Consider the following 18337-nt stretch of genomic DNA (forward strand, 5'->3'; position numbering starts at 1 on the left):
CCAGAGTCTGGCTTTTCATGGGGTGCTGTGAAAAGAACACTGGATTTTGGCTCAGATGACATGGGGGGGGTTCAGATCCTGTTTCTGCTACTTACCTAACTGTGTAACTTTGGGTGAGTTATCGAACCTCCGTGGGGACTAGTTCCCTCACCTGTAAAATGAACATGATGGCCTCTGAGGTCCTGGGATCCTGTACTATTTTTCAAGCTCTGAAAGAGTAATCACTTTAGGTATGGGGGGCATAACCTTTATGGGGCTGCTTGAGAAGGGGACTGGAAATCTAATTTCCCAGTAGTCTTTGGGATAACAACTGGCACTCTGGGGTGGAAGGAGAATGGAGAATCGGGGTGGGAGAGAAGTGATGGCTTGCTGTCCTAGGAGCTTTGTTTAGTGGCATGGCACTGCCCAGATTTCCCTGGCTTTGTCAGTGGGGGTTCCATGCCACACACTGATTTTGCCTGACCACTCTGTTTGTGGCCAGGGATGCTTCACATCCTATACTTCTGGCAAAGTCATATGAACTCTATGCCTCACGTGTGAACTTCTGCAAAAGGGCCATAGTGGGATGAAGGGTTCTGTGGTTGAGATCATTTAGTACTTTCTGAGAAATGAGTTGTAGCATTTAACACTGTAAGCCACAAGAGAGGAAAAGGGAAGAGGTTATATGCAATCAAAAATGTGCCTAATTCCTAAATCTTGCTTTCACATCCTGGCACTCCTTCCCCCTTCTCCCTACACCATCTTTCTATGAGCATCATTGTTTTCTTAATTTTTAAAATCAATTTTAATTTTTTTTTCTTAATCTACTTAACAAAAACCTAGGATTTTGTCAAAATTTCTTGCTATTATTGCTCCACTGGAGTAACTCCTTCAGGAATTGGACTTTGGTTTTAATTTGTCCGGAACCCAGAAGAGAAAAAGAAATCAGCACCTTCCCTCCCCTCTCCCTCCTCCCCACCCCCGTTATCCTGCAATTGATCAGATACCGTAGGACTCGTGGATCTTGCTTTATCACTCGTTATTTTTAAAACACCCATTGGAACACCACAAGGATTAGTACGCAGGGTGGGCATCCTCACCCTCAAGAATGGAGGCTCCCCAGAGCAGGAATGGGGTGCTGGCAGACCATCTTGCAGATGTGGAGCGGAGAACCAGACAATCCCAACGCTTTGCTGTGGGTTGGGTTGGCATGCCATCATTTTGTCTACTTGTGTTAAGAAAATGCCCTTCAACTTAGGAACTCTCTTCCTTCTCCTTAAATCATTTCTGTTGCAGGAAATGAGGCAGCTGTGGCAGGCTTGGGGGGCGGGGTGTATAAACAATAAGCCAATGACTCACAGAAATACAAACAACAGGTAAAGGGTACTTTTTTTTCTTTAAAAAATGTTGCAACAAAGCATCCTTTTGAATACTTCCTCCATCATGAGACTGGTATTCTAACACTTTTGGGGCATTTGGAAAATAACAGGGTTTAGCAAATGCAATGGATTCGTATTAGTGTTCCGTAAATGTAAATACCAACACTTCACCTTGGATGGTCTATAGGACAGAAGGCCTACTTCACCTACAGAATAAAGAAATCTCCAGAGAGCCCAGTCTGGCTGTGAGTCTTTCTTTGAAGAGTTTGGGGTGGCTGGCTATTAATTTGCCACATCCAAATTACTGCATGTCTCTTATCTTCAGCCTTGCTTGGGACAGATATTATCCACAATGAAGAAAACTGTCCAAGAACCAAGGAAAGATATTCCCTTTGGAAGCCCATTTCTTTCTGAGTGTGGAAAGGGGATCAGTTCTGCTTTCAGTAGCCCAACACAGATTCTTTTTCCTTAGACTGATTCAGCCTAAACCGGAATCCAGAGATTGTACAGAGCAGGTTTTAGAAGCAAATTTACATAGTATGACATGCTTTCAGAGGAGGCAGATATTACTCATAACAATTATTCAATGGGATGTGTAATTCAGTAGGATTTGTATGGAACTGTTCAACTTCCCTCAACATGGAGATACATCGAGTATCTTAATCCAAGAACTTGAAAGGGTTCCCCCTTCCCTCCTTGGACTATTGGCATTGGCAAAATCCCCAAGTCTCATGTGAGAGAACCATCACTCTTGAGTAGGGCAACCCCACTGCTGTATCCGAGGTGCACAAAGTCAGGTGCCATTACCTTGAGGATAAATAGGAAAAACAAAGACCTCTCCCCAATCCCCAAAATCTCTTCATTTACACCCCACCCCCTAGAGTGCATGATCTTCTCTCCCAAAGGTGCAGTTGAATAATAAACATTTTGATCAGGCTAAGGTTCTTCTTCCATCAGTGGGATTTCTGTAAAAACAAAACAAAACACAGAGCGGTGCAGTTAAAAGTGTGACAATGAAGTGGCAATTATTAAAATGTCAGTTATTTGAGATGAATTTAGAATCAATGGGTATTGAAATCCCCTTCCCCCTTCTGCCTTATTTGTCAAAATGTTTTCACCACAAATGATATATAACTCAGCATTTCAATATGTGACCGACTAGACCAGGGGTTCTTAACTTGAAGTCCATGGATCCCTAAGGGATCTAAGGATAGATTCCAAGGGGTCCATGAAATCGGCTGAAAAGGTATTTTTCTAATTGTATTTCAATATAAGTTGTTTCCTTTGTGATCCTATGTATTTTATTTTATGCATTAAACAACATTATTCTGAGAAGGGGCCTGTAGGCCCTAAAAGCCAGCCAGAGGGGTCAACCACAGAAAAATAGTTGAACCCCTGATCTAAACCAACCCTACCATGGAATTTTAGAGCTGAAAAGGAACACTCAAGTTTATCCTGCCCAAAGGGAAACAATTGTCACCTTACAGGCTGTTCATTCATCTGCCCAAGTAGTCAACTGAACTGAAAGGCTATGAGATGCCTAGCGTGAGGATATTTTATTCAAAATATCTATCCACCAAGAATGCCATACTGAGGTATTATTAGGAGATGGGCTTATTGGGGCAGCTAGGTGGAGCAATGAGTAGAGCACTGGCCCTGGAGTCAGAAGGACCTGAGTTCAAATCCGGCCTCAGACACCTGACACACTAGCTGTGTGACCTTGGGCAAGTCACTTAACCCCAATTGCCCTGCCTTCCCCCCTGCAAAAAAAAGAGATGGACTTGCCAATCAAGTTTCTTGGCTTATTCAGTGGGGTGATCTGGGGCAAGTCACTCCATTCAATTTCCTCAATCTGTAAAATAGAGGACTATTTAAGGAATCCTCTAGGACTAATGCTAAATTCATAATGCTAATCATAAGAAGAGCAAAAGAAGTTACTATAAGAGTAACGCACCCCCCCCCCCTTCTCTTTGAGAGACTGTGGAGTTTAGTGGCTGGTTTTGGAAGGCTGATCTTGGAGTCGGAAAGACCCAGGTTCACCTGCTACCTCTGACACATATTACCCACGTGGCCTTAGGCAAACCACTCAACTTCCGAGTGTCCTGGGCAACTCTCTAAAGTATAAGTTGCAACTAAGTGACCTATCTGCATCAGTAAAGAGAGATTCCACACTGGAATATGGTCTAAACCCATGAAATCATAGGTCTAGACCCCTTCCCCAAAAAGAAAGGAAAAGAAAAAGCCGCCCCCCCCCCCAATCAATTTCTACTAAATCCCTACTCTGATGCTTTATTGAGGCATGGAAGTGACTCTGTGCTCTTAAAGGCCTTGTCAACAGTATCTATCAAACTGGAAAGATTGAACACAGGCCCAAAGACAAACTCCATGTCTTTCTTCTGAGGACTAGGCTATGTGATTTTGAAGAGGAAAACTATCACAAATCTGACTACCAGGGGACAAATTATTTTGGCCACAGTGACTCATAAAGAATCATCTACTAAGATGATGACAATTCGGCTCCAGTCTACTTTCTAGATTTATTTCCCTTTACACATTCCATGTTCCAACCAACTGGCCTTATTAGTGTTCCCTGGATTTGTCATTCGATCTCTTGACTCCATGCCTTCATATAGGTTCTTCTGTACCCCTGGAATGTGCTCTCTCCTCATCTTTTCCCAATAGAATCCTAACCTTCCTTTAAAACTCATCTCAAGGGCTGCCTGCTGGGAAGCATTTCCTTATCCTCAGTTCCATTTCCTTCTTCAAATTATTTTATTTAATTATCTCTGTAAGTGTTGCACACCTCCAGTAGAGTGTAAGCTCATCGAGGGCAGGGACTATATATTTTTGTTGTCTTTGTAACCCCAATACCTAGCATAATGCCTTGCACATAGGAGGTATTTACTCAATGTTTCTTGGGTGTTTATTTGCAGGCATGAAATCTCCACGAGTCAAGGGGATGAATTCATGATCCTAAGAACTGAAAGATATTGTGGTCCAGTGAGAAGCTCTCTGGACTTTGAGTCAGCGGACCTTGGTACAAATCTTAGCTATGTGGTCTTGGACAAATCACTTGACCTCTGGGCTTCACCTTTTACATTTGCAAATAAGGGGGAAGGAAGTTGGATGACATTACCTCTAAAGCCTTTACCAGCTTTAAATCTAGATCCCATAAGTACATTTCTCCTCGCCCCTTCCTGCCCACCAATCTTTCAGAAGGATAAGAAACAGCCAAGCTAACTTCTTCCAAAGCTTATAAGCAAATATTTCATGCCTTTTCTATTTGTGCTTCCCCAGATATTAACACATCTGTTTTGTTCCTGTCTCTTACCTCTCCACATCCCACCTATTTCTTTCTCTCCTGTTCCTAGTCTTTTTAGGCTAGGGGAATATGTGTATATTTCTGTGATATACCTTTATCTGGTTGGCCCTGATTATGAGGTGCAGAGCAGGTCCTGTAGTGATGACAAGTGATTTTACATGCTATAAATCAGGGGGTGGTTTATTTTTGTATTGTAAAGGGTAATCACCTGTTGGTTTTATTACCTATGATTTCATAGCGGATGACAGCCCACCAAAAGTGTTGGCCTAGTTCCCTGCTAGGAAATGTAATTCGAACATACTTGGAAAATTGAGATCCATTTTCATTGGCTTAATAAATACTTGTTAATTGATAGACTTGAGTACTGCTGATTTTCATTTTGAAAGGACCTAGGCTTTTAAATATCTATGATTTCATTGGTTTGGGTGTTCCCTTGAGCAAAGGAGATTAGATTCTTTCTGAGTTTCTGTGACCAAAAAACAAAACAAAACAAAACAAAACCCCAAACTAGTTACTTGGTGGCGAGCCTCCTGGTGATACGCTTCATTGAACTTAGCTCTGCTGATTACAGAAAACTTTCTAGCTTGTTATGACCTGCCAGAATTTTTGATTGCCCAGGTTTATAGCCACACCATCATAAAGCATCAGAGAAGGACTTTAGTGAGGCATGGAAAAATAGCTTAAAATAAGCAGATAACTTTCGATAGAAGATTATTTAATACAATGTAGTAGAAAAACATCATGGGGTTGGGAGTCAAGAGACCTGAGGTCTAGTCCCTTCTCTATCATTAACTTGCTATGTGACCTCAATAAGTCACTTAACCTCTTGGTCATTCAACTGTATCATCTCTAAAATAAAGGGGTTGGACTAGATCAGAGGTGTCAGACTCATGGCTGGCCCTGGCAGCAAAACTCTCCAATGTAGCTGGAGCCAGATTACAATGTAGTTGGGACATTCGTTTGTTTGTTTATCGGTCTGTATTCTGAGGCAATCAGGGTTAAGTGACTTGCCCAGGTTCACGCAGCTAGTGTCTGAGGTCCTGACTCCAGGGCAGGTGCTTTATCCACTGTGCAACCTAGCTGCCCAGCAAGACATGTTTAACAAAATAAATAAAAATACAATATAACATAGATAATGTTAATTTGTGGTTTTCTAAGTCAATATAAGGCTGGCAGGGATCCCTTTCTATTTGAGTTTGACACCACTGAACTAGATGATACTTCCTAGCCCTATATCTATGATCCTGTAAGAGTTGGACTGAATGGTTCCTAATATCCCTTTCAGCTCTAAAATTGGAAAATTCTGTGAATATATTCATTGTATTGCTTTGTTTTTACTATTACCCAATGCTCAGTCTTTACCCATGACATGAATACATGTGGCTTTAAATTGTTCTTCACATTCTATGAAATGTAAAACAGCTTCATGAGAGAGACAGTTTGGCCTAGTGGATGGTAAGCTGGCCTTGGAGCCAGTCCTGAAGATCTGGGTTCCCATATTTGACACATATTGGCCATGTGACCCCTGGGCAACCAGCGCTCTAGGCAACTCTCTAAGACTATAAGTTTCAGAGAAGGTGCTGACCTGCATTGGTAGGGGAAGTTTCTCACTGGGAGCTCCCTTGTGGTCCGCCAGGATACCGGTGGAACTGGGGAGAGGCATGAATTAAACACCCCACATTCCCACATTGCCAGCTGGAACTGTCGTGAGCAAAGAAGCTATGGCGAGGACGTGGGGCGGTTGGAGTTAACTTTGCCCCGAGTGGGTTGATCTGGGACCCAGCTGTGGGCCCTATGGGCAAGAAGAATATGAAAGCAGTTTTTAGAATGTTGGCAAGAGCACCTGAGACCCCAGGGAACCTCCTTGCCCTTGGCTTTTATCTGCCCTTTTCTTCTTGAACTTCATTTTGATTGCCTTGGAAAATGATTGTACCCAGGGGAAGAGGGATTCAAATATATCTTTATTAAATGGATTGCTCATTTGAACCCTCAGGCTTTGAGTGATCCATTGCACCAGACATGGAACCCTGGGCCATCCCTAAACCAATGCAATCTCGGGTACAGTCCTTGCCCCATCCTTCTTCTATGGAAATATAGTATAGATACATACATACCCATTATATATTCATAACACACTACTGTGTTTTTCTTTCCCCTGACACAAAAGCATACTATTCTTTTCCCAAACAATATTTTAATGAAGTTTTTGGAATTTTTTTTTAAACATGATAATCTAGGCTGTATACACAAAGACTGAATAGTCCTAACTCCAAGCCTTCTGCCCTGAACTGTTTGGCATTCTTTTATAGCTCCTGAAAACTTAGTTAATTGGCTTATTTGTGAGGTGATGAGAATCATTCATCATCATAATTAGTCTTTCCACTGTACTCAGAAAGAAGCAATTTGTGCTGAGTGAGTGGGAAGCAGCCTGATTTGGGGTATTGCACTTTGGGGCAGGGTAGGCTATGCAAGGAAGAATGTTTTTTTTGAAATGGGTTGAATTTTGTAAGGCTGGCTTATACTACAGAGAAAAAGTTTACCATCAGCAATATCAACACTTGGGCTGGTGGACACTTCCTCTACGGCGGTACCGTCCCCTGTGTCTGTTCTTTCCGGAACAGGCCGTGCTCCTGCTTGGCACATCGCTGGTGAATACAGACTCTGGAGCAGCTCTGAAGAGCCTGATACACTGTCACACGTTTCACCCTCCCCCGGCAATGTGTCTGTGTCCCCTGAGCCAGGGTATGCTGGTGGGCTCTGATCCTCTGCTGGCATGGGGCAGCCCTGGCCCACAGAAGACAAGTATCCCGGGGCTAAAGCATTCAAGCTGCTGCTCACAGCTTCATCGTAGGAAGGCAACATGACGGGTACCCCATCCACCACCACAAAGTCAGGGTCACTGCTGGAGCTCCCTGAGAGGCCCCTACAAAGAGAAATAGATGAGTGATTCTGACATCTGAAATGCCACCTGGAGGAAAGCGGACACGAGGCCCCATAGAGCGTCATGACCTGAGTTCAAATCCTGTCTTTGACACATCAATAATAAATAACTTGTATTTGTACAGCTCTTTTTGCAAAGTACTTTCTATATGTTATCTCGTTTAGTCTCATTACTATCTCTTCATTAATGATAGAACTATGGGGGTGGGGACATCACTGAACTTTAGTTACCTTATCTGTTCAAATGGGAACCGTAGCCCCTGTAATATCTCCCTTAAGATGTTGTTACAAGGATCAAATAAAATTTAGGTCAGTAAAATGATTTGTAAATCTTAAAGGGCTACATAAATATGAGCTATAACTATTTCATCAGGCTGCCTGTTCCCAACCTCCCTGAGATATGATATAATTATCAGTTCCTTAATTTATAAAATGAGACGGCTGGGCTTCTAAGGTTCCTTCCAGCTTAGTGATCTAGCTCCATGATCCAACAATCTTACGATTTTCAAATACTGCCCATTCACAGGTCAGTGGAAATCTGTTAAGTTAAAATCCTGAAGAATTTCATAGATCTGAAACAAATGGCATAAACGCATTTCTCAAAATTTGTTGCTAATTGAGTCTTGCCTAACTCTTCATGACCCCATTTGGGGTTTTCTCTACAAAGATCCTGGAGTGGTTTGCCATTTCCTTCTCTAGCTCATTTTACAGGTGAGGAAACTGAGGCAAACAGGGTGTAAAGTGACTTACCCAGGGTCATACAGCTTGTAAATGTCTGAGGCCAGATGTGAACTCACAAAGATGAGTCTTCCTGACTCCAGACCTGGTGCTCTATCCACTTCACCACCCAGCTACTTTAACTTTATATGTAAATGCTGCCTCTCCTGATAGAATATAAGCTCCTTGAGGGCGAGAATTGTTTCATTTTTTAATTTTGTATCCTTAGTATCTAGAACCGCCAATGTCTTGGATGCTGTAGTTGCTAAATAAATGCCTGCTGTTTACTGAGGCATAAAAGAAGTGAGTTCCTCAGCTGCAGATGGTGTCATCCATCTGTTACCTTCCAAGAAGGCATACGATTTTTCCTCCCATCATTGGCTAGCCTGTCTCACACAATTCCTTGTTCCTTTGGGATCTACTGAGTCCTCCATTCTTGCCTCTTGCTTAGTCTTTTTTTTTTTTTTTTACTTTACAGGAAACTGATATGTGTTTCAATATGACGTAGTGGAAAGAACACTGGATTTGGAGTCTGAAGATCTGAGTTTGAATCCTGTCTCTGCTGTGTACTGTGTGACTGAGTGAGTCATGGTTTCCTCATTTATAAAATAAAGGGATTGGACCAGACGTTCTGCAAGCCTCTTCTAGCTTGAAATTATGGTATATGGGAACCTATTTACAGTGAAATGCAGGTAGTTTTTCTTATTTTTTATTACTATTCATTTTGATGACTGAACACATGATGCTGGCAAATGAACAATCCACTAATTTGCCAACCTTCGGCAGGTCTCAAAAACAAGTCTAAGGCAACTTAGGCAACACTTCCCTTTACCGATTATGTTGGCCTGCCCTCTGGTGGCTAACTGAGTAACTACAAGTTTTCCCTTGTATTTTATAAATCTATACTGCATTGCCAGAGCATGATGGAAAATGACGGCATACTTTCCCTGTCTCCTTTCCCTGCCCTTCCCTTTATTTTGTTTTCTGATATGGTTACCAGGAGCATATTAGAGCAAAAAGAAGAGGATGCCTATAGAGTGAACCTTTCATTGTTTCTGGTTATTAGGGGAGAGGGCTATTAAAGGGAACTGATATCCATGAATAATAAAGAAAAAAGTTATTTAACTTGTTAGAGAATCACAGAATCACAGAGTTAGAAGGGATCTCCAAGGCTATCTAGTCTAATTCATACCTGAACAAGGATCCTCTCTATTAACCGAAAAGGGATTATCCTGCCTTTCATGAAGGCCTCCAGTGAGAGAATTCTTATTACCCCCTGAAATAGCCCATTCTATTTTGCTATAGCTCCAATTGTTAAGAAATCCTGCCCTTTGTCAAGCCCAAGTTAGACATCATGCACGTGTGAGTTTGATTTTATGAACTTAAATGTGAGTCTTAACATTTATCCCTACCAAGTTTCATTCTGTTTCTTCTGAATAGCAGTCCCCTTTGACAAACATATTCTAGCCATGAGTCTGAAGTTGAAGGATCTTGATCCAGCTCCTCAAGGAAAAAATTACTAATACTAAATTAATCAATAAACATTAATTAAATGCCTAATATGTGCCAGGCACTGTGATAAGTGCTAGGGATACAAAAAAAGGCAGAAGACAGTTTCTGCCCTCAAGGAGCTTACAGTTTAATAAAGTGTTATTCCAACTGGATTTCCAAACACATATAGGTTCTGATGTTTACTCAAGCCCTGGATTACTGTTGATAGGAAACTTCTAATGGCAGAGATATAGAGTGCCTTATGGCCTTAATTGGGCAGTTAGGCGGCTCAGTGGATAAAGTGCTAGGCCTGAAGTCAGGAAGACTCATCTTCATGAGTTCAAATCTAGCCTCAGGCACTTACTAGCTATGTGACCCGGGGCAAGTCATATAACTCTGTTTGCCTCAGTTTCCTCATCTGTAAAATGAGCTGGAGAAGGAAATGGCGAATCTTTGCCAAGAAAACCCCAAATGGGGTCACAAAGAGTCAGACACAACTGAAACAACGACATGCCCTTAATGGCAGAGAGATGGAGTCAACACATATTATTGCTTCAAACATTTACCATGTGGTCAAACCCCCAAGCTGTGATTAGTGCAGTTGCATGTATGTTCACATGACAGTCATGCTTAGTGGTCCTCAATCCCTCCATCCTCACTTGTAGCTTAACCTGTTTATAAGTTTGGTGGCAGGGTCAGCATAGGGGATCCCTCCCAAACAGTAGAACAGCCTCGGCTTCTTTAGTCTGACTTCCAGGCTGAGAAAGCGTCAGAGCTCATCCCTGTTGGCCATTCTTAATAATTGTCTCCCTCACTGTTCCTCTCACATTCCTCTGGTTGGTGTACATAGATGTTTGTGTTCCATCTCCTCCTTCTCTGAGAACAGAGATTGTCTTTTGCTTTTCTTTGTGTCTCCAGCACTTAGGACAGCACCTGGCACATAGTAGATGTTTAATAAATGTTTATTGATTCCGACTTTCTCTCTCTCTCTCTCTCTCTCTCTCTCTCTCTCTCTCTCTCTTTCTCTCTCTCTTTCTCTCACACACACACACACACAACCAAAGCAGAACTGCTAATGATGGAAACTTATGTGATTTTCATTCCTATCTCTAACTTCATTCTCTGGGAGAAATGGGTGATCAACGAAGTAGCCAGGAAGTCAAAAAGTAGCAGTGAATAAGAGGGGAAGAAAAGTCAGCCAGATAACCAGTCTCTAAATAGTCCAGGGTTGACCACAGTGGTTTTACTGTCCTTGAGGTATTTCACATTGAGGGGGAGGACACTTCTATCATCTTGTGGGAGACAAAGACCCAGGCTTAGCAGAGTGAAGGAACAGCCTCACATGAACTGGCCTCTCTTATCTCTAATCACTAAGAAAACCAAGTCTTTGAAGCCAAGAATGAGGTCTGTGGTCACTGGGAAGCTCTGTAGGGTCATTTTTAAAACTTTGAAAAGGAACTGGCCAAAGCTTAGAGGGAAAAAGGCCTCTTTGTGAGGAGATATGAGAATAAATGGTTGTCTCCTCCTCTGTCTTTCTCTACTTTTAAATTCTCTTCTCTCCTTTTATACCTTCCCTCTCCTTTCTTCTTTCTTTACATATATGCATAAGGAAATTGTCTATATCCTGTGTGTTCAAGTATTTAATAGGGTTTAATAGAAAAAATTTTGGATTTAGGGTCAAAGGACTCTGGTGAAACCCTTACTACTTGCGTGAACTTGGATGAGGCCTCAGTTTCCCTATCTGTAAAGTAGTGGGTTGGAACAGATGAGTAGATGTCCGATTTATAGGGATCTATAATGTCCCTTTCATCTTTAAATCTATGATCTTATTATCTTAAGGTGTTATCTGACTTTCAAGGTACTTGTGGTCTATAATTTCATACTTGACTAAATCGTTTGGTCAAACTGTATTTTTCTATGTCCTCATTCCTTTTTGGAGGTATGCCTTGCCGTTTCTACTTGAGGACAGGTTTCACAAGGATAGAAACTGAATCTCTCATCCTCTTTGATCCTCCCAATGCCTAGCATGTTGTTGGTTATATAGTAAGTGTTGAAAAAAATCCTTGTTGACTTGTATGAAATCTGACCATGTTGATGAGTTGGGACATAATGAAGAGGTCAGACAAAAGGCTGGATGGCCATACTCTGCTTATACTTAACTGGGGAAGGCCTTCACGCATGGAAATGGTAAAATACTTCACCTCGTTTTGAGGAGAGAAATAAGAGAGTGCTTGGGTTTCCTTGGGTGAGAAATAGCTTTATGGTTGTGAGGGACAACCAGTGAGAAGGACATAAGCCTAAGCGAGAGATGAAAGATGTAGGCTTCATATGAAGAAACAAATAGACAAAGAAATAATGGGAGAAAACAGAAAACTGCTCGGTAGAAGGCAAGGCTTCTCTCTTCTCCCTTTCCTTTTCTCCCTTCACTTAGGAGGGCCAAAAATGTCAAAGCCAACCTCCCTTGGAGAGGAGGGTCATGGCAAGTTGTGAGATTGCTCTTGTCCAGTCAATGATTTCTTATCTGAGGTATCTATAGGCTACTGATAAAAATTTACTGGGAAACAAATTTCGGAGATTATACTTCTGGTTGTTGGTGTATTACTAGGAATTTCATTCTATTGTTGGCATTAGGTGGGAGATGAAAGGAATCTGGACTTATGTGGAGGTCAACGGTGTGAACTGACAGTGCTATGCATTTAACGGGTGATTACTGAGCTATTAGTGAACCAAAAATAATAATAACAAACAATAATAAATTATTTCCTGGTGATCATTCCTGAGAAACAAGAGGGAGAAAGGAGAGGGAAGATGTAAAGGGAGAGAGGAGGAGAAAAATAAGAGAGGAAGAAAAGGAGGGGGAAGAGACAGCAAGGGGAGAGGTAGCATGGTATATTACATAGGAGGCCAGCCTGGAACCAGCTAAGCAAATAGAGCACCAGGCCTGGAGTCAGGAAGACTCATCTTTCTGAATGCCAGACACTTACTAGCTGTATGTACTTGGGCAAGTCACTTAACCCTGTTTGCCTCAGTTTCCTCATCTGTAAAACGAGCTGGAGAATGAAATAACAAACCAATATCTTTGCCAAGAAGACCCCAAGCAGGGTCACGAAGAGTCAGATATGATTAAAAACAAGAGGTTCAAATACTTCTTCAGACAGAGATTGGTGTGTGAGCACAAGCAAATCACTTAACCTCAGTGACTCAGACAATTCTTGAAGATAGGAGTTATTAACCTGGGGTCTGTGAACTTATCTTTTTGATAACTATATTTCACAAAATTGATTTCCTTGTTAATCCTATGAATTTTATTTTACTCATTTTAAGACATTATTCTGAGGAAGGGTTGGTGGTCTTCACTAGGCTGCCAAAGGGCTCCACGAAACAATGAAGGTTAAGAAACCCAGGCTTTAAAATAAAGAGGTACAGATAATTTGCCAGTCTACGTAATGGAGGAGTTTCCACACAGGGAACCTCTCCCTCCCCCTAAAATCACAGATTGAGACCAAAAAAATATAAAAGAAGAAAATGTTGATCTCAGTGTTAAGTGTCCTACCAGCTACTTCTGGATTTTAGCTAGGTTGTGTAAATTTGGAGGCCTGGGTTTGAATCTTGTCTCTCAAACTAGCTAGCTGCATTACTTAATTTAATTAATGGCAAGCCATTGAGCTTCTCTGAACCTCAGTTTGCTCATTGTAAAATGGGGATAATATCTGCAGAAAGTTACCACACACAGGGATATTTTGAGGTCAAATGAGACAACATATATAAAGTACTTTGTAAACCCTAAAACACCATCTAAGTGTTAGTAATTACTATTATTTCATTATTATTGCTGTTACGTTTTCATATCACGATTATTTAAGTAGGGAGAGCTCCATGGAGAAGGCAGAATTTCCATTCAATTTTCGAGGAAAAAAGATGGATGCTTCCCTTCTCCCACTGCCACCCCAGCATTTATACAGCACTTTATTTTATTATATCACTTATCTCATTTTATCCTAGAGTCAGAAAGGCCTGAGTTCAAATCCAGCCGCAGACATTTCCCTTAACCTCCGTCTGACTCAGTTTCTTCAACTGAAAATGTGGGCAAAGGTAGCGCCTACCTCACACAATGTTCTTGTGAGGATTAAAAGAGATAACATTTGTAAAGTGCTTGGTATAGTGTCTAGCACATGGTAGAGGCTTAATACTTGCTTGTTTTCTTCTCCTTACAACAACCCTAGGAGGTAGATGCTATTATAATCTGCATTTTTACAGATAAAAAAACTGAGGCAAACGGGGTTCAGGTTACTTGTCCAGAGTCACACAGTGAATAACTAACTGTCTGAGGTGGGATTTGAATTCAGATCTTTCTGACTCTACATTCAGTGCTCTATCCTAGCTGACTGACTCCCTTAGCTGGGGGAAAAAACAACCAGTGGGAGCTGAGTGATGGCCCAGGTTAGGTTGGGCTCCCCTTTTCTAATACTCAGCAAGCATCCTGGAATCCATCTTAGATTTCTACCTCTTATAACAAAATTAACAAAATTGTGCCACTAGACCAAAGTCCTCTTTGGGACTAAGGGCGTGTGTGTGTGTGTGTGTGTGTGTGTGTGTGTGTGTGTGATTTCTGTCTGAGAGAAATGATTCTTAATAGCCAATATCTTGGGGAGATTCAGGGCTGTCTCCTTTCTCTAATTCCTCATTTTAAAAGTTCAGTATCTTGAAAGACATTACTGATAATGAGATTGTATTAACTCCCCTCATCGTGTTTGCAACCGCACTCAACCTTATAAGGAATTCGATTTAAAGTGGGGAAGCCCATTGTGTTCTACTCAAGCTTGGCTGGAGACAGATCCATTTGTCTAGATGGGGGGTTTGAGTACAGATAGTTTTTCTCTCCAAGGGTCACTCTCAGCCCCTCATTGACCACCTACTTTTTCAAAGAGTATATAAACTGTGAGTCTTCCGCCATGATTGTCTTTGGTCTAACACAGACAGCTAAATGACCATCCTTTTATTAATAACCTGGTGGCCTTATTAATAAAATGATTAAATTACTCAGAAACTATATCTTGAACCTTTTTAATCATCACAGTCCATTCTTACCTGTAAGCTACCTGAGTGTAAGGGATTGACCTATCTTGTGCAATGCTTAAGCCCATTACACAGTTGTGAGATGTTAAATCCTACTTGACAATGATACTGACTGAATGAAATCTCACTTTTTGATATTTGATCAAGGCAAGAAGAGAAAAGATAAAGAAAGTATCTTTTGTCTTGGATGTCTAAACTCCCAAATGTGATATGATTGCAGGACTGAGTCAACATCATGTCTGGGTTTCCCAGAAACCATAGATTCAGAGCTGGAAGAGAACTTGGAAACCATCTGGTTTAACCCCTCCATTTTATAGATGAGGAAAGGAAGCCCAGAGAGGTTAAATCACTTCCCAATGGTCTCACAGGTAGTCAGTGACCCAGAAAAGATTTGAACTCAGGTCCTCTGACTTCAAAGCCAGAATTTCTCCTTTTGTACTGTGCTACCTTTCCTTCATATGCCTATTCAGAACCTCCACTCTGTACTGTTCAAAAACTTAGCCAACTGTCTTCTTTTCTTCTGGCTCGAGGGCAAATGACCAGATAGTGGAGGGACGCTGTGATCTACGGAAAGTCGAATGGTACTGACCTGGGGAGGAAATGTGTCTTGAATTTGGTCTGGAACATCCTGGCAAGAATGACCAACAGAAGCACCAGAAGGACACTGGTTGCTGTGAATGCCACTATTTTCCATGTTGTCAGTAGAGTCTCATGGGGATTGGGCCAAATTTGCTCTGTTACAGAAGAGAACACAGCAATACAGTAAAACTTCCTTCCAGATTTGCAAGAAAGCTATCATAGACAAGCAGGTTTATAAAGGTTCCCTTTGTGCTCATTTGCTGGATTTATTGGACAAACTGAAAAGCTCATGGCAAGTCTACTGCACCCCTTAGGGTTCTGCAGAGATAATGGTTGACAACCATCCAGCACATATTACACCACATTAGATGCCACATAACATTTTTAAATGAATCTGCTAAGTGAGATTTGCCCAGAACTCAGACGGGAAGCAACAACATTGTACTTCTATGCTAGCTAACTTGGATAGGAATCTGTTCTCATATCCTCATCCATCCAAGCCGTCTCTGACTCTCTAGAATTCCACTTATCGAGTGAGGAAATATCCCTTATCCACTGCAAGGAAATCCATTCTTAACAAAGGTTATACAGAGTCCTCTTTACTTCAAGAAACATTTAAGTAAAGGCAAATTATAGGATTGTAGATTTAGAGCTGAAACTGACCTCCCTTAAAGGACATCTGGTCCAATCTCCTCATTTTACAATTAAAGAAACTGAGCCTCAGGAAGGCACAGTGACTTGGCCAAAGTCACACAGATATTACGTGGAAGAATTGAGATTGGAACTCAGGACCTCTGACTCCAAATCTTGCACTCTTTCCATTGTGTCACATTGCCTTTTAATATTTTTTCTTCATGGGCCTTTCAAAATTATCCTACTTATACCATCCTGGGCCATTGCCAGTTGTCCTGATTTTTTGTCCTACCACTGGACTTCCATGACTCTAGAAGAGAGTGTGAGGCTGATGACTTTGTGCAACTCTGCCTCACTTAAATCCAGTTCAGGCTCAAGTCAAGACATCTCCCCATGATGTCACTGGGCCTCTTCAAATATCAACAAAGAACAACAAAATCATACCCCTGGGGCTCAATTTGAATAGAAGATTTCATAATTCCCTGGAGAGATCACAAGTTACTTGAGGGCAGGTTCTGTTTCATTGTTATTTTTTTATCCTTAGTCCTGAACATAGTTCCTGGCACATAGTAGGCACATAGAAAAGTCTCTTGATGGAATGATTGATAATTCTGATGAAAATTTAAAAAAAGTCTCCCAGGAGCAATGCAATCCTGACACCCTTTTTACCTGATTTTATGCAGAAGACTTGATAGGAAGGAAACCATTCTCCATACTGGCAGGTGATGTACTTGTAGTCACTGGTGAGGCTGTAACCAGGATCACAATAGAACTCGATCACAGTCCCATGATTGAATCGGTCACAAGGCCTTGGATGGCAGATATAGTCTCCGTGACTCACAATAGGTGGAAGTGGACAGACTTGGACAGAAGAAAAAGACAACATATTCAGTACCTGTGCTCTTGACCTATGTAAGGCCACACTGGCCAGAGAAAATGCAATTAATTAAAGATACTCTTCTAAATTAGTTATCAGATTATAGGGTCATTACTTCTTCTCCAGCTTAGTCAGTGGCAGGTCAGATGGGAAACACGTTGAAATATTCTGAGCACGCAATGCTGTCATGTAATGTTGAGAAGCAAATCATAAAGGAGATTCTTCTTACAATGCAGAGGATATACGTATTAAATAGATGACATCAAGTTGCTGTATTAATAATGCATGCTACTGCATAAGTAATGCAGAAGGGGACACATATCCTAAACCTAAACCCTGCTGCTACAGCTATGTGATGGACTGGGGGCCATCTAAGATCACGGTCCTCATGTTTTCACCCAAATGCCTAATCACAAGTGTTTTGTTGATGGTCAGCTACTGAGCTATTTATCTGGCTGGGTGTATGGATCTGGCTCAAAGCATCACCATGAGAAAAAGGAAAGAGAGAGGAAAAAAAATCCATTTCTAATTTTGCAGTTTAAGGCAGCTAGCTGGCACAGTGGATAGAATGCCAGGTCTGGAGTTAGGAAGATTCCTCTTCCTGAGTTCAAATCTCATCTCAGACACACTAGCTGGTGACCCTGGGCAAGTCACTTAACCCTGTTTGCCTCAGTTTCCTCATTTGTAAAACGATCTGGAGAAGCAAATGGCAAACTGCTCCAGTATCTTTGCCAAGAAAATCCCAAATAAGGTCACAAAGAGTCAGACATAACTGGAAATGACTGAACAACAATAACAATTCTCTAGTTTGAGGTGCCTTGCATTGTAAGGCAGGAAGAATTATATTAATAGGTGGCAAAGAAGATAGAGCATTGGACTTGGAGTCAGGAAAGCCTGAGCTCAAATCCTGCCTCAAACACATATTAGCTATGGGACTTTGGGCAAGTCACTTAGTCTTTTTTCCGCCTCAGTTTCCTCATCTGTAAAATGGGGGGGGGATAGCACTAACCTTACAGGGTCACTGTGAGGATCAAGTGAGGTAATGCATTATGTATTTAAATATATGTGTATTTAAACCCAAAAGCACTACATAAATGTTAGCTATTTTATTATTAATAATAGTAAAATGGCCAGAGGAAAAACCACTCCAAGCAGCTGCCACGGCCTTAGTGGTGACTGGTGGCCTTATATTTTGTGGCACAGAGAACTGGCTTTACCAAATAGGTACAACAGGCAGTCAGTAATCAATAGTCATTTTTAAGTGCTTACTATGGGCCAGTCAGTCAGCTAATAGACATGTATTCAGTGTCTACTGTGTGCCAAACACTGTGCTATAAGCATTGA

General features: G+C 41.5%; 1 protein-coding gene across 1 annotated transcript; it reads right to left on the minus strand.

Moving 5' to 3' along the window:
• Positions 1 to 2279: 2279 nt before the first annotated feature.
• On the minus strand, positions 2280 to 16974 carry LOC118847845 (sushi domain-containing protein 4-like). The gene is made up of 4 exons (XM_036756493.1): positions 16786 to 16974; positions 15494 to 15638; positions 7221 to 7603; positions 2280 to 2323 (listed from the first exon to the last, which is right to left on the minus strand). Exons 2-4 carry the CDS (start codon positions 15529 to 15531, stop codon positions 2295 to 2297), a joined length of 450 nt encoding a protein of 149 aa, XP_036612388.1. The 5' UTR covers positions 15532 to 15638; positions 16786 to 16974; the 3' UTR covers positions 2280 to 2294.
• Between the last annotated feature and the right edge of the window lie 1363 nt (positions 16975 to 18337).

The sequence above is a fragment of the Trichosurus vulpecula genome, chromosome 4 (genome assembly GCF_011100635.1).
Source record: "Trichosurus vulpecula isolate mTriVul1 chromosome 4, mTriVul1.pri, whole genome shotgun sequence".
Classification (NCBI taxonomy): Eukaryota; Metazoa; Chordata; class Mammalia; order Diprotodontia; family Phalangeridae; genus Trichosurus; species Trichosurus vulpecula.